This window comes from Stegodyphus dumicola, chromosome 4 (assembly GCF_044657685.1).
Source record: "Stegodyphus dumicola isolate Sdum_Otavi_A_Nest chromosome 4, ASM4465768v1".
Taxonomy (NCBI): domain Eukaryota; kingdom Metazoa; phylum Arthropoda; class Arachnida; order Araneae; family Eresidae; genus Stegodyphus; species Stegodyphus dumicola.
This window is the reverse complement of record NC_140771.1, coordinates 221,171,118-221,193,497: the sequence shown is the minus strand read 5'-3', so window position 1 is coordinate 221,193,497 and position 22,380 is coordinate 221,171,118. Positions and strand designations below refer to the sequence as shown.

General features: G+C 33.0%; 1 protein-coding gene across 6 annotated transcripts in view; it reads right to left on the bottom strand.

The window, feature by feature from the left end:
• Nucleotides 1-1,622: 1,622 nt before the first annotated feature.
• The window catches only part of LOC118189291 (uncharacterized), a 243,698-nt gene continuing 222,940 nt past the window's right edge, over nucleotides 1,623-22,380 (bottom strand). For all 6 annotated transcript variants that reach the window (XM_085816014.1, XM_085816016.1, XM_035359871.2 and 3 more), the window contains one exon: nucleotides 1,623-3,383. In XM_085816014.1, coding sequence (XP_085672140.1) covers nucleotides 2,558-3,383 — 826 coding nt within the window. In that variant the 3' untranslated portion in view covers nucleotides 1,623-2,557. The remainder of the gene's footprint in view (nucleotides 3,384-22,380) is intronic.

The following is a 22,380-nucleotide window of genomic DNA, read 5'->3' as shown; positions in this document are numbered from 1 at the left end:
AGTCGAGAACCACTGTGAATGGATAATGTAGAAAAATATATCTATGAAAAAGACAGTATATGTAAGCCGTTTATTCATTTCAAATTTCAAGCAATGAAATTTGAATATCCAATTACGTCATGGGTAACTGAAGATACTGCTGTAAATTTTCATCTTTTGCGACAAACATTGAGAACAAATGTTTGTAAGACATCTTTTGGATAATTTAAGGTAGGGCAAAGTGTTATTCAAATTGTCATAGCAATAAACATGTTAGAAAATATTATTTTGCGGTTAAAAAAAAAATCACTAAAGGCAGGACTCGAAAAGCACACTAGTGACTGCGAGAATAGTACTACATCTTTGGATGACGGGTTTACCTTAGTGGTAAAAGGATCAGAAACCTTACCCCTGACGAGATAGCCATAGAACTTCAAGCGCTGCTGGCACTTACGTACCAGCCAGAATCATATGTTGGGGATTAAATCTTACAAGACTTGTATGCATGGAAACCTAATGTATGCATTTCGTTACCAGTATGCCATCGTCGATAAGGATTTGCAATGAACATATTTGTTGATGTCAGCAGCAGTAGTCGGGATCACCATCAAGAGTGATTCTATACACTATTTTGGGTGGAAAGAGAAATAAACCCGTTATTTACAACAGAATAATGTCCAGAAAATGATCATTAGGGCTGGACAAATTTTGTATGCGGGAAGGGGCATTATATAATGAGACAGAACACCGATTCACATTTTTGACGTTTAGTCTCAACTCCAAGATTCATTTGGGCTCTTGTTCAGTTATATAGTGGGTCCAGGCTTTCTGTTCACGAAAGGCAATTAACCTCCACACAGGATGGCTGAAGTGTCCGAGATACTGGAAAGTATCTTGCGTATTCGCCGGAAATCTCAAACAATGTGCCTAGGATGCTCTGGACAGATGGCTTGCACAAATAAAGAATTACTTTCCTAATTGTGCAGGGCCCAAAACATCGTCTTTATAGATGAATGGGACAACATTTCCAAATTTTCCTCAACAGTTTATTAAACAGCATACATAACAGATGCCAACATGCATTAGTGTTCAACACGCCTTACTGGGAACTCATACTTGCCATAATTCTGGTGGGAAGGAGCATTTTCCGAAATAGCTCCCATGTATCTCCCCCCCCCCCATTTTGTTTTCAAAGTGGTGAACTCAGATTCACTTTGCATTATAAAGTAGGCAGAGTACCTCTTCTAAATATATACCAAACTTATTTTTTTCAATCAATGTCTATAATTAATTATTTCAAAGGATGTTTGTGTTCCATAGCAACTGTCAAACAGCGTAGTTGCGTATATTTTAAAACATATGAAAAATTTAAATGGAGTATTTTTGCTTTAATGACAAAATGCTAATAATTATTTAAAACTGATAACATAATTGATTTTATTTGTAGCTGCAGTTACCAAATAAAGTTTTAATGCTCTGTTTTTATTGAAAAGAAAAATCAGTTTAACTTGACATGAGTTGTGTATTTTTCCTCTGAATTCAATCATGAGAAGTAACAACAGTAATTGTAAATTAATTCACAACAAATGTATTTGTGAATTAATTTACAATTTTAATGGATAGTAAAAGAGGCAGAAACGTTATTCATTGGTTAATTTCATTTAATATCAAATGTGAATAACTACAGTGGATAATTTCATTCAGCTTCATATTCAAAATTCACTGCCGCACGCTGGAAACCTCTTATTTCCGCATTCTAATGTTCTGTGTTTTGAGTTTATAACATTTAACTTTACACACTGATGCAACGCATATATAAGTAGTCCTTTATAATATTTTTAAAAATAATTTACGATGAAATCTTTTTGCATGGTCATTACCTTATTAACTTAAATGAGAACAGTTCTTTTAAAGCCTTGGGTTAAATGGTAAAACATGAAACAATACTTTAAGAAATTTGACTGTCATGATTCTTATAACACTCTTCGCTAAATATAATGTAGCTCGAATTATCTTTTCACAGAATGAAATAAAATAGACTAAATAAGACTTCAGCAGAACTGCTGCTTTACATTGCAAAAAGAAAGGCTTTGGTGTACCTTTGAGGACAAGTTTACACTGTACATTCCAAACATATTTACGAAAGCCAAGCTGTACAGTTAATAACTTACCCGTTGCTATACATATTGACACAATACATCTGGTTTTTTGTGGCACTTTCTCCTGCGATAATGTTCATAATTTTATTGCAGGAACATAAAATGTTAAGTCTAGGTACATGGCATTATCTCATCTGCCACATTCTGAAATCACCCTTTTCACATATATGTAAACAAACACATTTTTAATATTGCTTTGCGTTCGACGTTCCGACTGACACACAGGATGATCTCAAGATTTTCTTAAGATTATGTTATTGTCCATGATTTCACACACAATATGTAAAGACTAGCAGTATGTGCTTCTTGCAACATTACCGCCTCGAGAGAATGGCCATATTAAGTTTCTGCTGACATTCAGCCGTAAGAATGAGCAAAGATCAAATTAATTTTTTCCTAACAGTTGGTACTGCAGGCAGTCAAACATTGGCTAGGTTGTGGCGCTTTGTGAGATACCCTTCGTAATACTCTTTATTGTCAAGAGCCTGCTTTACTGCTATCCTTAAAAGATAATTGAAGAACCTATGAAAAAAGCGTAAGCGTAACAACCATCCGAATGTAAATCTCATCAACCAATATCCAGTACTTTCGTAAATACCCATCTGGAAATCGCAAGGTAAACCCATCTGTTCAAACCAGAATCTCGCCATTGCTTCCCAACTCAAAAAGATAATGAAAGAATTCATAGCTTTTATAATGCCACGACTCATACTTGATGATTCCTTACAAGCGTTACGGACGGATGGTTTTAATTCAGCTTCCATAATATCTTTGCAGATGGCAATTGTCTCTTCTAAGTTGCCATTACACAAATTATAGCGATCTTCTACGCCTAACATATAACCAATACCCCGCCAAAAATGGATAAGGCATTCTAGATCTTCCTTGCTGCAATGCAAGCCTACATGTCGAGGATGAAGAATAATAAGGCCTACAAATGCAAACTGTGTAAGTGCCATATCATATTGAGATACAGCTGGACATCGACGACGGCATGTAGAAGGACCGTTCAACTTATCTGCTACGCGTTTGTGCATACCGCGTACCATAGTAATACTCTGATGAGCAGGATCATCTTTGTTCCAAATATCTCCCTCGTACCACCGTCGAATGTGAACTAAGGTGCTGAGGTAGCGACGGAAAAGGCATATTATGTTTGCTGAGTTTCCTGTAGACATGAGCGGAGCTGTCATACTTGGCATATGCACTATAAGCATCAGACCAGCAAGGTGGGAGAAGAATATGCTGCAAATAAAAAATATGACATGAAATAATGGCAAACATTTAAAAATAGTTTGTTACAATTTATTTTGATTAAAAAATTACAGATTTGTAAATACATTTTTATGAACTCTATTCTTCACATTTATGTCAACATTTATTTATTTCGAACAAATTACGACATCAACTGAAGTTGATTGATTATATGAAATTTTGGCAACAGCTGGAAGAGGCATTCACTGATTACTTTTTGGAAATAAGTACACACCAAAGGAGTAGAAGGTAAATATGCAAAATGACGAATAAATTGTAAAACACAGCATTTTCATAGTTTATCAATACTGAATTCTTTTGTATTTAACTTCTTAATGTCCTAAAGAAGTATCTTTTCGTGTTTTTGTTGCGGCGTACTTTTTAATAATTTAATACTTTTGTATGTCAGCGGATATTGAGAATTATTGTTACTAAATGGAAGGTGACAGCAATTTATATTAAATTCTTAATCAAGGGAATAAGAACAAAGTCGTAAGTAAAATACTTGTGATTAACATTTTATAAGAAATTAAAGACTAATAAAATGAACACAAAATTCACATTTAATGCATAAAAAAGGAAATTATAATATTTAAAATTTTGCATAAAGATTTTTGAAATTGATTTGAAATTGGATTGATTTTTGAAAGCAGAGTAGAGGGCAAAAGCTGAAGTGCGTAGTTATGAAAGATGGAAGCACGCGAAGAGAAAAGTTTTGGTTTACAATTCGGTGATTGGTTGTCAAGAGGCATCTGGTATTAACGGTTACGTAAGATCGCATAATTAATTTGAATGACGCAATGCAGACAAGCATAAAGGGAAAATTTTTAAGTTCCTAAATACAATCAAACCTATTTATACTTTGTTTTTATTTCTAGAGTTGGTTTGCAATGATACTACTTGCAATTATTCTTTGACAAATTTTTAAATTTGTGCCTTTATATCTTTTTTTTTTTTTTTTTTTTTTCCTTTTTAAAATTTTATATGTAGTTAAGAATCTCTTCTTGCATATAAAATGAAGTAAAAAATTATAACAATGTATTTTCTTAGTTTATATTTAATAAAAAATAGAACAAATTAGACTTCATGCAACAGTTTTCAACTAATACTCGAAAACATTCAATTGACACATAAAAAAAATTAATCTTGAGTTATCCATTGTACGATCTTTCCGAATGCAAGAGATAATTAATTACTAAAAGTGTTATTTAAACTATTCAGTAAACATAAATTCAATTAACAGACTTGTAAATAACTTTTATAGCTAAGAGATTAACAGTATTTCTTCTGAAAATAAAAAATATGACTATTCGAGCAAAAATGAAGCCGACATGTTATTCATTTATACAATTATTGCTTTAATGTACATAATGCTTTGATAAAAAATACTTAGTATTAAGAATACGAAAATTTTATGTCGTTGCAAATTTTCATTTTCTGAAGACTGAATTATTTATGGATTGATTTGAAGAATTAAAAATTACTTAGGAAAGGTATTAAACTTATTATAAATTTATAATAGTTAAAAATATTGTAAAAAAATTGTAATGAATTCTGATTACGAAATAAATCTGGAATATCAATAATATTAAAATAAAATAATTTTCATTTGCTTGACGTGTTACTTGCATACGATTCCATATAAGCTGACTTCAGGGATTGGATTCAAAAATTTTAAGAATAGGTTCGATGCTTAAATAAACCTTAAAATTACATACTCAGCAGCAATAAATTGTCTCAATAAATATTAAATTTGAATATTAACAACCGGTTTATCGAGCTAAAAATATTTTAGGAAATCATTCTGCCGATTTTAGCCCGTTTGCACCGGTTTTTATTTCTCTCTATTCGATAACAACATCTTCTAATGAGCATACTCAAAAAACCTTTAATCATTTCCTAACTTTCAAAGTAAAAGCTTCCTCTTCTAAATCTTGCTTTTATATACCGTAGACGAAATATGCTATAAAAAGTAAATCAAATGTTTTAGTTTTTAGTCTAGTTCGGAGTGAGTCTGGAAGTACCCGCAAGCGGCAGGTCTATGGCAAACTAAAAGAAAAGTGTTTTTAAAAAGTAATGTTTCTGTTTAAATGAACATTATGCAAATGGTCCATTTAAAAGCTTGAATTAGTACTTAATAATTCAAATTATTTCTTTTATCTTAAGTGGAGTTAAATTATGCTTTTTGATACATAATATTTTATCTACCTTACAACCACTAATAAAAAAACATCGTTAAGTACGATTTATCTTTTCAACATATATATATGTCATAATAAGAGCAAAGGAAAAGGAAAAGACAGAACACTGTAGATGCGTGCTTAAATCCATATTGAAGAAGCATTTTGATTGCGTAGTATTTAAAGAACTTGGCAGTCGAGGCAGTTTTACTTCCATTTTTATTTCCAATTGAAATTTGTGGCCACAGATCACTTGGCACACTAGTCGTGCCTTTCCACAGAAGATTTACATTTTTTATATTGTTGAGATAGAAAGCAAACCGTTTAGGAATTCAGCATTACAGCGAAATTACATCTTAGCAGAGTAGAGGGCAAAAGCTGAAGTGCGTAGTTATGAAAGATGGAAGCACGCGAAGAGAAAAGTTTTGGTTTACAATTCGGTGATTGGTTGTCAAGAGGCATCTGGTATTAACGGTTACGTAAGATCGCATAATTAATTTGAATGACGCAATGCAGACAAGTTATTACGATTTTAGAATAGAGAGGAAGAATTAATATTTACAGTTATATTATAATTCTGATTCATACATTGTTATCTTACATATATATATATATTTTTAAATGTAACTGTTTCAGTTGATCCAAGCATAAATTGAAAGGTTAGACAATTTCCGTCTAGCGTTAGAACGGAACAAGAACCCTAAAGCATATGTAAGTTTATTGCGGAAGCAATGAACGCAACTGAGAAGTAAGGTAACAAGAAATGCAACTCAGAAATAGTGTTAGGTACTACTCAGCAGCCAGACTCGGTACCTCCTACATATTGTATGTAGGAGATACTGCCAGACCCTGACTTACCAACAAAGCACTTATACCTCGGTTTTTATACCTACTTCGGTAGATGGTCTTCGAAAAGTCCTTTCAAAGAGAATTTCACTCGACTTTAGATAATAGAGTAATAGGAAGGGAAAAAAAAAAAAAAAAGCAACAGAACCGTGTACAAATCTCGATAGAAATTTTATTTGTGCAGAAGATAAACAAGCATAAAAAGATGATATAATGAAAATTAAGAATTAAGGCATTAAAAGAAAAATGCAACTGAATTCTTTAATTAAAAAGGTAAATTATTATTTCTTTGACAGCTTTCAATGTTACAGCAGAAAAAAAAAAAAAAAAAAAAAGAAAAGAAAAAAAAAAAAAAATTTTTTTTTAATATCAGAGTTTCTAGAAAAGGTTTCCATTTATTTGTAAATGGAAATCAATATATCAAGAAAATAGATTTATCTTTCATTCCCAGTTCGAAGAATTTTATAGAGTTTATTACTGTGAGTAGTTCAAGCTATTCTTAACGGTTACACATTGCTTTCTGCCGGAAGATTTAGACCAGAGATTTCCAACCCCCCTTTTTTTTTCTGTTACTTTACACTTTTAATAATTTAAACAGCTGGTGGAACACGGCACACGAACAATAAGATAAATACAAAAGAATTTTACTTGGTTAATTGACTGAAGTACCTATTTTGTAAGAATAGCCTATGATAATGATTTTTAATGAAATAAAACTGCATTATAAAATAAACAAAATGTTTTTCTTATGATAAATTACAAATTACATTTAATGTGAAATTTAAGATTGAGGTTTCTTTGATAATTTCGTTTATGGCATAAAAATGATAATGTCACTTTCATTTCGTGAAGCCACTTCATAAGAAGCTATCTGAGTTTTTTCAAACGACACGAAATGCTTTTTCTAAAACCTTTACTTGTTTGAATCTTGCACATACTGATTTTTGAAAGCGGCTTTTGTCATTTGATGCAAGCGAAGGTTCTGATTAATCAGCAAGTGACGTTGGACCTTGCCCTGAACCATAGCACTGTTTGACACTTTACAACAACATACCTTACACTCGGCAACAGTTTGAACAATATGCGTTGTAAATGTAAATCTATATTTTAAGAAGCCGTCGTTAAATTTGCGATAAACGTTACATTTTTTGGTGCTGGAAACATCTTTACTTGTACTGGGCTCGGGATCGTAAACCTGATCCCTAACATTATCGTTACCGTGGTTAAGCTTTTTTAATCCATTTATGACAGTGGTATCCAACCGTTGGCTCGCGGGCACCTGGTAGCCCGCAATCCTATCTTTAGGCTCCTGCTAATTTGATCCTTAAAAACTTGGTCCTAATGTAAAAAACAACCATAAAAAGATGCACAATTACACGTCACGTACAGGGGTGTTGCGTTTGTGTTCACCTACTCGCATTTTCACTACTCACTCTGCCCCGTTTCCGCGTTTTATCTGCGCAGCGGATTGGAATTAGTGCCTGCCACACAAGTCTTGTTCGCTGCTGTCGCGGCTAGATTTCTAAACTGCCGAAGCTGTTTCTGATGGGTTTTAAAATAACACTTTAATTATTTCATACATTTTGTGGGTTGTCTCTCGACATGAGTGACGTGCCAGGGCCATCGAAGAGAAAGAAAAAAAAAACCTACCACTTTAACAGTTTCCTTTTCTGGAAGAGCTACAAACGTTAGCAAAAAAAGCAGTTTGTTTATTATGCAATTGTTCAGGAGCAGTGGCAAAGCGATCGAATATTGAATGTCATCATAAAACCGTTCGTAAGGATTTCAACGGTTAATGGATCCGTTTTACGTAGACAAAGTTCAAACATTGAATCTTTTCCAAAAGCTAAACAAAGAACTCTTTTTACCCTCAAATATGAAGCAAAGAATCACACAGAAGCACAAAGTAACACGTTCTTGCATCATATAAAAATGCATATTCAGACGGGGTAGTTGTGAAGGAAACTACGCTGGTAATATAAGAGTCTTTATTTCACGAATTAAAAAAAGAAAAATGAAATGATGTCTGCTATGAAAGATGTATTTCTACACGAAACACGACGGCACGACGAGTAGACGATTTCGCAAACAATATCTACGTCTAAATGAAAACTGATCTGGAAAAATGTGAAAATTTCCCCCCTGCAGTTTGATGAATCCACCGATGTTACTGACTCACCACAACTTCTGATGTTCACGAGAATCATATTTTCTGACTTCTTGAAAGAAGCACTGTTGACCTTGGTAAAAAAGCCCTTGAAGGTAAGATATATATGACGCAGTTTAAAACTATTACTGAACCAGAATGTACCAATAAAAAATCGTCGCAATCACAACCGAATATGGGTCTGTTCTGATAGGAAACAATATTGAGTTTAAGCACGATGACACATTTTCCAAATTTAATTGATATCACTGTATTTTCATCAAGCAATCTGGCCGCTAAAAAGCTCAACCTGAGTCATATAATGATTGCTATTGTATGCATTTTATATTTTATCTGAGGACAGCCTTTGAATCATCGACATTTTAAATGTTTGCTTGATGAGCTAGATAGCTAGATGAGCTAGGTATAATTAACCATATAGAAGTAATGTGGCTGAGTGGAAGAAAAATTTTGACAAGTGTTGCAATGCTGTCAGAGATTAAAACTTTTCTCAGAGTTTATGACGACCAAAAACTGATGACATGGAGTGGTTTGTTGATTTGACATTTTTAACTGATATCACTGAAAAAAACCTAAATACCACATTACAAGGGAAAGGAAAACACGTATCGGAAATGATAAGCATAACACCTACTTTTGCATCTAAAATTCTGCAAAAGCAATTTATTGAAGAAAGACTTATCGCATCCAGAGGACACTTGCGTATTTTTTCACAGCAAACCTACATTCTAGTTCGGTTTTGTCATACAGACGTAGACGTATTCAGAGAAAAAACAGTTTTCTTTACAACAGCGTTTCAGCTTTCTGTAATTTCACTTTACTAGTTTATTCGCACTCCAATTTTGTATTTTAGCCAGCAAACCTAGTTTCTAGTTTAGTTTTGTCAAACAGACGTAGATGTATTGAGAGAAAAAAACATTTGTATTTACAATAATGTTTCAGCTTTCTGTATTCATCTTATTAATTTGTTCGCACTGTTATGCTTTATTCAAAATTGTTAACCATACGCATGGAATGAGCATTTATGGGTTCGAAAAGAATTTTCTGCTGATTTCATAACAGGATATTTCACATGTTAAAAATTCAATCGAAAGGCGCATTATTAAAATAATTAGACATAACTATTAACGTATAAATTTCAAATAGAAAGGAGTGGTGTTTTTTTTTTTTTTTTTTTTTTTTTTTTTTTTTACTTGCAATTTATAACCCTAATTATGAAACCGAACTACACACAGACGCCAGTATAGAAGGATATGGGGCGATTCTAATGCAGAAACCCCCAGGTGATAGCAGTTTTCATCCCACTTATTTTATGAGTAGGAAAACCTCTGATGCAGAGAAAAAGTACTCAAGTTACGAGTTGGAGGTCCTCGCGATCGTAGAAGCACTGAAAAAGTTCCGTGTTTACCTTTTGGGAATTTCATTTAAGATAGTGACGGACTGTTCAGCATTTCAACGGACGATGGAAAAAAAGAGATTTAGCGACGCGTGTTGCTCGTTGGGCTCTGGTGTTACAAGAATTCGATTATGTTATAGAGCATCGTAAGGTGTTAGAATGCCACATGTAGATGCTCTAAGTAGAGCTCCTGTAAACGTCTTATGTATTTCTGTTGAAAATATCTTACCTAAATTAAAACTTGCTCAAGAAAATGACACTGAAATAAAAACCATTAAGAAATTATTGAAAACCTCAAGTTATGAAAATTATTGTTGCAGTTGGATGCATCCGTTATCGTTCCATGTGTATAATAATCAATGATAACGGATCTGAAGTTTTATATGGAAAGCTGTTAAAAAGAAAATTAAAACTTGTAAGAAGTCAGAGCACCCCGCAAGGCGTTGACAATAAAGAACAACTAGGAGTTTCGTTCGAAACCAATGCTATTAGTTCCGGCACCCGCTCATTCGGGTTAGACAGTATTCAAGGTTAGCTTTTGAATAGAAGAGGTTCATGTTTTTTTCTTTTTTTTCTCTTTTAAACATCCTCATTTCAGCAGGAACGGATGAATTGGTTTTACATTCACCATGTACAGATCCATAATAATCACAACTGAAATCAGTGAAGTAGGAAGAACAGGTAACGTGTTTTATATTCTTCAGGGTCATATGGCAATTACAGTAGCGAAAGTGGCATCCTTCTAGTCATTTAGCTGTCTGCACAAAGAAACACTATCTAACTGTAATAAGCTCTAGCACTTATGATGTTAAACATGTTCTCAGATGATTCTCTATAAAATATCTGGACCATCACATTGTTACAGTACGCTACTGTACACACATCTTCCTCTCGCCTTAGCAAGTGTTGCCTCTGGGTGGAATATCAGTTGTTTATCTTCCATGTACCGTGAACGCAATTAGTTCTCCAGAGTCGCCATTCAGCAAAACGTAATCTTTCGAATTAAATCAGTCTGTAATTGCTTAATAAATTACGCGATTTAAAAAGAATAAAAGCATTTCTTACTAGTTTAACTAATAATTTTATTTTTAACAGCATATCTAATTGATAGCAGTTATAAACATATTATTGTGATTTATAAAAGATATTTTTAACGCCACATATTCCACTGCTAATATAAAATCGTTTGGTTTCATTTTTAAACAATTTTTCAACACTGCAGTCCAGAAGAAGTTGGCAAGTGTTTTCAGTCTGTAATAAGAGAATATAAATTTTATTTATATTTGAAATTCCTCTGGAACTTGAAAAAGCTTGTATATTTATCTTTATTGATTCAATGAATTGTCTCATTCTTATATAGTTAACACATGCGTGTTATGTAAGAGAACATGTATATATATATATTGCAGCATGTTCGAAACAAGAAGTGATATGATATATATATATCAACAAACATGCCAAATATTAAAACGCGCCAATATATAAATTCACGTAAATCTTCGTAAATTTTGAATACAAAACTGTCATTTTTGCAGGTTTGCTTAGAAATACGTCTACTTTAAGATGATGGTAAAAATTTTATAGATTATAATTCAAAAATTTCTTTGAAAAATTTATAAAAATTATTTAAAAATACAAAAATAAATCATGAAAACGGGTGAATTTTGTTTGGAATGAACCTAAATTTCGAAATGTGAAAGAAAGAATCAAATAAGGTTAATAAAAAAAGAGAGATTAATAAATATATACCAAACTCAATTAACATTGAGGAGCTAAAATTTTGAAAGCTGATTTTTTAAAATCTATTCGTACGAGTTTTACAAAATTTGGTAGTTTGGCGTAATTTGAGTTGTAGAATCGAAATATGGAAAAAATTGCTATGTTATTTAAGGAAAAGTCCGATTTTATGTCAAAATATCTATATTAAATTATGCTATATATATATCTAATATATATATCCTAAGTTGCGCTTTGCAAACATGAAAAACGCAATTTGAATTTCGTCAATCGGCCGAGTAGAACGGGAGATACAGAACTGTCTCCTCTTTCCCCCCCCCGAAGTGTACATATTAGTTCTATGTGACTATATTTTGATACAATAAAATTTAGAAAATAATAAAAATAATAAAAAAAAGGTTCTTAAGAAATACACTTTTATTTAAAACTCACAAAATAGTTAATGAATTAAACGGATAATAAAATTATCATGTAATTTAATAGAAACAATAGATTAAAAAATTCTCTTTACAAAACTCAACAGTAATTTTATATCACGAATAATAAAAATGTGCAGCGCCCTTGACAAATTTATAAAGGTTTATATTTTTGATAATGCAATTAAATTAATAGATTTCTTTATTAGGTGCCAGCATTTTTATTATTCGTGATATAAAATTGTAGATGAATTCTGTAAACAGAATTTAAATAAATACATAGATAAATCAATTGTATCTTAGGTTGTTAGTTATTTTATGAGTTTTGAATGAAAGCTTAATTCTACAAAACTTTTAATATCTTTTATTTTTACCCATTTAGTCTCAATGACAAATTATCAATGAAGTTATTCAGCTCAGAAATCGTTTTTCAACAATGATTTACCACTCATTTACTTCTAAAATTCTGTTATATGAAATAATGTAAAAATTATAGCAATTTTCAGAGGGGGGGGATCTGAAAGGTTCCAAATTTTAAATTACGTCCAAAGGGGCGATTTTTTAACATTTTGTCTGTTACCTTTACTTATTAAATATCGCGTTCTTCGCACTTAAACCATAAAATTTAGTTCAAGAGTAATATCGCAAAACAATTTTAAATTGAGCATATCTTTAGAATTTCCAATATGCAGTCTCGAGCGCTGGAGATAAAAAAGGTTTTTTTCTGTGCAACGCTGCCATTGCTCGAATTTGAAATCCTTGAGTTTGTTAATACAAAATTCGTTAACTATTTACAAAATATGAAATCGATAATAAAATAAATTTCAAATTTGGGCTTCCACATGTTTCAATGACTATTCGCAGTAGGATTACGTCATTCAAAATTCGATGGCTTTCTGTACCGTTGTTTTATCACAATGCGAGAAATATACATACATTTATGCAGATTTTTCATTATTTCATTTCTTCAAATATAATGCAGGACTCTAAGATTTGGTGGAAACAGTTTGAAAAGTGAAACGGACATTTATAGTGAACCAATGCAAAATCTCAAAACGGAAACAATAGTCCTTCGGGCACAAAGCCCCTTTGGACTTTATATATATATATATATATATATATATATATATATATATATATATAACCGCATTTACATTAAAAATCAACTTCATTTTAAAAGATTCTTTTCCACTCTGTTCGATGATGGAAACAATAAAACTAACAGAACTTTAATTTGTTCATTTAACGAGGAGAAATGAAAAAATAATTTGAACATTAAATTGAAAAAAAAAAAAAAAAAAAATTAAACCAAATTAAACCAAATTATAAGAAAATCGCTTCACCACACTGCACTTTAATCCACAATGAGTGTGTTTTAAAGGTTGATCAGCACAGGATATCAGGAAATATTTTTAAAATCGATGGCGAAGTTTTAACCGTAGTGATAAACACTATGATGGACCTAAGTATAGCTTATAAAATGCGGTTTAAGAGAATTCGCGACTTAAAATAATATTACATACCATAAAATTAAGAATTCAACTTTTAAAGAAATCCTGGTCAAAAACGTATATAAAATTCTGAAATAAAAATGATACGCTAGATTTCACTGGAAATAATTTTAAATGCTAATCAGTTATTATTATTATTATTATTATTCAATTAACGAAATGAACTGTAAATAGGAAGGAGAAAAATATCATTTATAAAATTAGTAGTTTAGTTTCTTTAGTAAGACGCAAGTAATCTTTTACAGCAACGGAAATATTGCGAAGACAATCACAACCTCGAACTAAGCTTCGAAACGATGGCAAAAGGAGAACCGATACTTTTGACTCTCTGCTCTTTACTGCTGCATACTTTTTAAAAAATGTACAAAAGTGTCTATCTAATAATTTTTTATCATTCTTGTTTTATGAGAGGGCGAAGAAATTATTTTATAATCTAAAAAAAAATTCAAAAATTTTGTAACCAAAACATTTTTCGATATTGAACTTTTAAAAATCATGGATGCCAAATCGTAAAAAAAAAAAAAAAAAAAAAAAAAAAATGAAAATTTGACTAAAATTTAAAAAATAAGTTAATTTGATACAAGTTTCATTTAAAATATTTTTTTCCACTCTATCCGATTCCGAGATTTTTAGTTTGCTTGATGAAACAAAAATATGTGCGAAAAATCGTTTTAACATTAAAATGATTTAAAAAAAAATCTAGATCTAATTTTGAAAAGGTTACCAAATTGCACTGTCATCCATACATCCATAAAGAGTGTACGTACAAAATTTGAACTTGACAGCTTATTGCGAAATAGACTGCAAGTCGATAACAAAATTTTGACCATGCAACAAGTACCATGAGCGAATTAAATAAAAGGTTATAAAATAGATATAACTTCTATGAGAGATCAGTTCAAAATACACATTAGTTTTTTGTTATTACAAGGTTAATATAATTGCATCATAATACATTTTCATAAATGAGCGTAATTAATGTACAAAGTACAATACATGTAATTAAGTATTTGCATTGCACATTTTTTATTCGTTGGAAACAGCGAAGGACAAGAGTCGCGGTTGTATTACCATAACCCAAAATGGAACGTGCAACGTTTGAGTATGTAATAGCTAATAGTTCTGGCTTCTTCGAATGATGTTTTAATGATATAATCTTACTAAACAAACTTCTAAGCCTTTTCCTGCCCAACCCGTCTACACCTATATCGCGTTTCTTATATCACAATTTAATATCATACTCATTCTTACAAACAATACATTTCAGAGATACATATTTATGTCTTTGAAATGCCTCCTTCACATTTGAATTTGAACTATTAAGAAGTCATACAAACGAACTGGGATATCTAAACTGTGAATATACGAACTATCTTCGTAAATAAATGTAAAAAAGTGTTAAATAATTTGCTTCTTTTAATAATAATAATAATTTAAGGAATATAATTAAGAAACAAAAAGTAAAATGCTATTTCTGCTTAAATGATAAACAAGTACGAATTAATTTTCGAAGACAATTTCAATACAGACAGTTTTGAGCTTTAGAATTTAAAATTAGAAAACTGATACCGAATCAGAATTATTACCCAACGGTACAAAAGCTGAATTCAACAACATACACAGCTGAATAGCAAATTAAAATCGTTATTCAACAATCTATTGACTCAACATCACTCTTAGATGTTCTACTTAGTGATTACAATACCGGACCAAAAATACATAATTGGTGTATTATAGAGGTACACCACTATAGTGTACCAGGTTATCACACATGTTCGTTATGCTGGAAGAGAACTAATTCGCTTAATAAAATAAATCAGTAGTCATCTTCACAACATATCAATTTTTATATTTTATAAATAAGTTACAAGGATGCATGCGTCTTCTAGAGATCACGTGCAAGACTATACTAATCACTGAGATACAGATACGATTACAGTTACACATACAGTTTCTTTACAGAGGCATATGAAATAACGCAATTACATAAGCAGTTAAAAAATAAGTAATAGTTCAAAAATCCAGTTACGATTAAACCACCTCGGTATCCTCCCCACAAATACTGTAGGTACTGACACATCATACATAGCGAGGATTAAATTCCACTACCCTACCAGAAGGAGTTGTTTCTTCGAAGGCAAAGCTGATACTGCGCTTTGTGATTCCACTAAGCTAGTTGTCGGGGTTGCTCGGAATATCGCTCGGAATAACTGTTGTCATTGCTGCAATGTCACTAGGAATAACTGGCGTCGTTGACGGACTGTCAACTAGGAGTAACTGGAGCTGTTGGTGATACATCGTACGCAGCAGCGAAGGCTGGCTTCAAATGGGGAATTCCAATAACGGATTCTTTTCCATTTATCACAATGGCGAAGTGTTCAACAATTCGTCTGATAATGTGATAGGAACCATTATATGGCTGTGTCAATGGTGCTTTTACTATGTCATTGCGCACAAAAGCATGAAAGAGTCTTTCAGTTTAAGGTTTAATAAGCAAAAACTGCAGATAATTCACTCGTGTTGCTTAGATGCTGGAGAAAAACTGCATGATCCATCTTCAACATATAGTTAGAGGGCCATAAGAGTTCTCTGGTAAGGACAAATTTGTTGAGTAGACTATCTCAGAACAAGTAAATCCAAGGTTCTCTTTGAAAGCTGAGCGAAGGCCAAGAAGAACAATAGGTAAAGCTTCTACCCAGCGTGTATTATGATGACATTTTAAGGCTTTCTTAATGGTCTTGTGAAATCGCTCAACTAGTCCACTGATAGACAGGTGATATGAGAAAGCTCAAAGGCGGCAAATTCCTAAAATCTCGCTAACAAAAAAATGAGACATGAATTGTTATACTTGGTCCGTAATTGTAATTTTTGGGACTCCGAATCTTGCAATCCGATATGCACTGAATTTGAGAGCAACAGTTTCAGCCATAATAACCTGTACAGGTATCGCTTCAGACCAACGAGAAAAACGACCTATAAAGGTGATAGGGTACATATATCCCTCAGATGAAGGCAAAGATTGCATGATGTCGAAGTGAACGTGCTCGAATATTTGAGAAACAACAGGAAACGATTGTAAAGGGTGGTATTGTGTCGATGAATTTTCGATTTCTGACAGTCTATAAACGACCGTGAACAATTCGATATGTCTTTAATCATCCTTGTCACACAAATTGTTCTTGAATAAATTTATAGAGGTTCATACTGGATAGGATAAACAATCCTGGCCTCCAAAGATTGCGTAATGTAACTTCTCTGGAACATATGATCAAACTGTCCCACTGCTATTATCACATTACAGTTTTTAATTAGGAAAAATTCGCAAAAGTTGAAACTGAAATGATGCATCAGGTTTGGCAAGTATGTCAAGTAACTGGGTATCTTTAGCCTGCTTCTCTTCCATAGAGGAAAAATCGGTTGAAGCTAGGTGGATCTTATTTATCCGGGATAAAATGTCAGCTACAATATAATCGGATTCAGTAACATGTCTGATATCCAAACTGAATTGTGATACGTAGTCGAGGTGTCCGAGTTGCCGAGGGAAACCTGAATCAGAATTTTTGAAAAAAGCAAATATCAGTCTCATGGTCCGCGTCTACTGTAAAATCCCTGCCCTGCAAACTACATTGAAAGTGTCTTACATCCGAATAGATTGGTAATAGTTCTCTGTCACACATGCTGTGCTTTTTCTCGATAACGCTAAATTGAGGTGAAAAGAATGCTAGAGGTTGCAAGTCTTTACCATTTAATCCATTTAATACAGCGCCTGAAAGCAATGTTAGAAGCATCGACAGTCAAGGATAATTGTTGATGAGGACTATGATAAGCTAGAGCTGCCGAATTCATATGATTATTTTTACATACTTCAAATGTTTGCGTTAATGTATTGTCCTAAGGAAGTGGCCGTTTCTCATTTTTTCTGCAGTCTTTTGGTAATTCACGCAAAGGAGCTTGGATTTTAGCAGTGTTTGGTATAAAGCGAAGGTAGAAATTAAACATTGCCAAAGAAAAAGACGAAACTTTGTAACAGTTTCAAGTTTTCTAAATTTGGCTATTGCTTGAGTTTTTTCGGGAAGCGGTTTTACCCCAGAAGGTGTTATAAGGCATCCCAAAATGGCCACAGAGGCTTTTCGTAGAACACATTTCGCTGGGTTTAGTTTCAATCCATCTTGCCTGAAGTGATCTAAAACTTGCCTAAGATGGCTCTCATGCTCCTGCTCATTTGATGACGTGGATTAGAATATCATCCAAATACAGCATACAAAAGTCTAAGCCACCCAATACCTGACGTACGTACTACTGAGTACAAGTCTGAGGGAGACCAAATGGCAAAAACAGAAATTCAAATAAACCGAATGGAATTATTACAGCAGATTTTTTAATGTCGAGCGATAGTCGACACGGCTTAGAAAATGCTAGAGGCCCGTTGGTCTTAATGTAGTGAAAGCCAATGTGTTGCTGTCGCTCTTTGGGTGTATATGAAGGTTTAGTACATTCTGAATATTTAATCAAAATTTTATCAAACTTGGAAGGACCTAAAAGAACGCTAAGATATGCTGCCCGGCAGAATATGAGCAACCTTCCCTTGTGAATAAAGCATGGTCTAAGCATCAATTACATTATTATTTTTAGCATTAGCTAATAAATTGAAAACTTTTAGAAAATCAATGCCTATGCTAACTTTGGACACTACGAAGATCAAGTGAACTTTCACCTTAAATTCATGTCACAAGTCAGATGTCGATTACCAAAGGTTGCGATTTTTGTTCCATTTGGGAAATAAAGAACCAATCCCTCATTCACAACAGACTTAAGGAGTCTTTTAGCAATAGACCGGAAGGATGGAAATGTCCACTCTCATGTCAACGAAAAATTTTCATTTAAATGAAGTGTCGGATAAATAAATGCGCTTCATATGGAGGTCGCAATTATGTATGTGCCCAAATGCGATCGCCGAACTAGTTTCTCTGGTACTAGAAAGAGGGAAGTGCGTGTTTTTTTAGCATAAGAGCAAAATTTTATAATAGCAAGATTTACATGATAAAAGCATTGATTGTTTGCTGTCTCTTTACAGTGTCTCCTGGAATGACTGCGACTACGCCCTTTATGATATTAAAATTAAAGTCTCTCAAGCGGCCAAGATGATGAATAATCGCGGCCAGTTCACCCACTTGCTGACTGAGCTGTGGAATTTCTGCTTATAGCGGTGAAGTCTGTGATCGCTGTGCGATGCATACTTCACGTATCTCAGGAGACATGGCAAGATTATGAATTTTATCTGCCAAAACAGCCAACTGTGACAGTACGTCATTTAATGCCCCCACGATGCTTCGTGTAGAAAGACACGCGAGCCAGACAAATTTGAGGAGTGGATTGGTTTAGTCATAAAAGGCAAAGCACACAAGGGCTATCTGCCTAAGAGGAGGGATCCCTTCGCGGAGGACTTGAAGCAAACTTGCTCGCATACACGTTACAGATGGAGAAAACCACGGAAACGCTGATGCATCCAGCCCTTTCGCCGGGATTCGAAGCCCGAGCCGAAGTACTCTGCGACTTTGCCGCTCGGCACCTGGTAGGCTTGCTTTGAGAAGTGCTTCCCCTACAATATCGCCCACGAGATTACGTATACGCGCAAATAAATGGGATGGACTTAAGTCTCCAAGCTCTGTGCCTTGTAACAAAGCATGTATCCTTCATTCTTCAGTCTCCGAGTGAGATTCGTAAGACGTTTCTGTAAAGTTTCATACGGCTTATCATCAGGGGGATTAATAGACTCACTTACAGACGCGAGGATATCGGCATCAATTGTTGGTATATGATTAAATTTAAAGGCTTCACAAGTAATTTTATCCAAGGAGAAATGAGCTTGTAATCTAAGAAACAATAGCGCTGGATTGGTTTCCAGAAAAGCGGTGGCTTAGCTCCTATACACGCGATCTGGTTGTCACTGCTGCTTTCGCTCGGATTGGTGAGCAGAATGATGAAATAGATTTACAACAGAAATACAGATAATATGACAAAAGTATATAAACAAAACAAAGTGCAATACATATATATATATATATATCTTTTTTTAAAAAAATAATACAATTGCTCTAAGCACACGTATTTAATGGTTGAAACCACAGCACCCGTGACAGAGAAATAGTAGCTAGCGATTTGTAATGTATCGGGCTTGAAATAATTTTAACAAATACACTTTAGTAAAAATGCATAAATGGTACACGAAAACTTAAAAAAAATTGCTTACAGACCGTAGCAAGTGAGAAAAATATGCTCAGACAGCTTAGGTATTTGATTTTATCGTGTAATTCATGCAAATTTATCGCACATGTGCATTTAAAACATCATTATCACACACATACGGTCCCGCACACACGTGTGGTGAGCAGCCACAGAAATCACAAAAATACTTCAAAATCTCTATGCCTTTTATCTCTTTTGTGCCACTGCCGTCGAGCTTATGCTTATAATTAACAAATTGACGCTGTATCCGCTAGGTGCATGTGGATGCTTATAATGGACTATGCGCGAGTCACTATTTGTACTATATCCAGGTACACCCACTATGGTATGTTGCATATGTTCGTTACGCTGGAAGAGAACTAGTTCACTTCGTAAAATAAATCAGTAGTCATCTTCACAACATAACAGCTTTTGTATTTAACAAGGATACATGCGTCTGCAAACGAGCATGAGCGAGACGACACTTCTCACTGAAATACAGATACGGTTATAGTTACATTTATACAGTTTCTTCAAAGTTACAGTTTTAGATATATGAAATAATGCAATTAAATTTAGAGTTAGAAAGTAAATAACAGTTCAAAAGGTAACGTTACGATCAAACTGTAACACCGGTATTCGGTATTTTTTAAAACATTGTACCCGGAATAACCGTATTAGGAAATTTTCAAAAAAGATACAATAATACTATTGTTTCTTTGCCATATTTATTAGCTTAATAAAAATGTATAAACTATAAAAAATATAAAAAAATTATGTACAAATATAAAATAAAGAAACAAATGAAATGATGAAATACTATTAAGAGCAGCAAAATGATAATGTATGACATTAGAAACAAAAAATAAAAAACAAAACATTACAGTATTGTAATACAATAAAGGAACAAAACATACAGTACTATTACTAAAAAGAGTAAATATCACATAAAAATCTTGTTGTGTAGTCTATTATATAATATCTATTAATAGAAAAAATACTAATTTATTAACTGCATTTTTTAAATGTGGTCCTGAAAAATATAATACATCTACTGAACTGTCATTAAGCCTGGAACATATTTTTGGGCGCAAATTACTTTCAGTTAAAAATGCTCTTTCTGCATCCTTGCTGTTGATGGTACTGGGTTAATAATGAATGTTATGCTTCCTCTAAATATTTGCCTCAGAGCCCTTCATCTTCTAACAACTCGGTCTTTTGTCTGACGGTTTTGGATAAATCCATTTTTTGCATTACTTTTATATCACTATTTATGGCAATTTTTTATTGATAGCTACCTGTAATTTCTTCTCGAGAAGCAATTCTTTTCCGATATTATGATCATCATTATCTTTAATGAATTCCACCGGACATGTTTGTGTTCGCTTTTCATAAATGCTCTTATGGAAATTCACTACCACTCAATTAAATTTGACCTTGTCAGTGATTTTCTTTCTTCGCTTTCTCTTTTAAAGTCGTTTTAATTATGTAAATACCTTAAAGTTCCTCTACGCGCATTTTCAATGCACTGTTAATTTCTCAAATAATGGCGTGTCCTGATCTTTAAGTGACTGCAACATAAAATTTATTGTTGCCTTCGCTGTTAATAAGTTAAAATTCTTCCGATATTGTGTCTCCACGGGCAGTTTTATTGCAAGCAGAGCTGATACAGTTTTAGATATTAAATCAAATTCACTATCAAAAAATTAATTTTAAAAGTCATTTAATGCTTTCTGAATTAAATTTTTTAATTTCAAAAATCGTTCCATCAGTAAGAGAAAATTGTTCCAGTGTATTTAAAATCTAATATTAGTATAAGTTTTTTTTTTTTTTTTTTTTCATTTCAGTAAGTATATATTTTTGTAAAATGGCATTTGTAATAGGCGAACGTATAAGCAAATTAACTTTCGAATTTTCTTAATTTTAGGAAGCAATTCTTGGTTAGTTAATATTTCGTCCTCGTTATTATTATCTCATTCATCCGAAAATCAGATACTTTCAATAGTTGTGTTTTTTATTTTTTTCATTGTCACTCTCTTCGAAGTCAGAATCGGAAATTTCTATATCCAGAGCATTTTGCTTCTTCTGCTCTTGATTTTGTTGACATAGCCCACTTATTAAGCCAAACTGAATTCCATGAGTATATCATAATTGCTGATTCGCTTCAGTTAAACTTTCCAACTTTTTTTCATTACTTTTGCTCCGTCAGTAGTTAATATCTTCTTTCAGAGATAATCCATGTTCCTCCAATTTGCAGTTAAATACTTCTATATATATTACAGCTGGTATACTTCTTGAAATATGTGTTGCTGTTGTTGCTGTTACTTATCTTACTTGTCTGACAATGGTAAGCACAAGCCCACGACATTCATCGTGGCTTCTGCTGACCATTGTCAGACATTCATCGTGGCTTGTGTCAAATGCGCCAATCATTGGCAAGAGCCTTGAGCAGCATATAGGAGGAGAGGACGCATAGTAGCTATTGAGATACTGAATTTCCTGACAGTTTC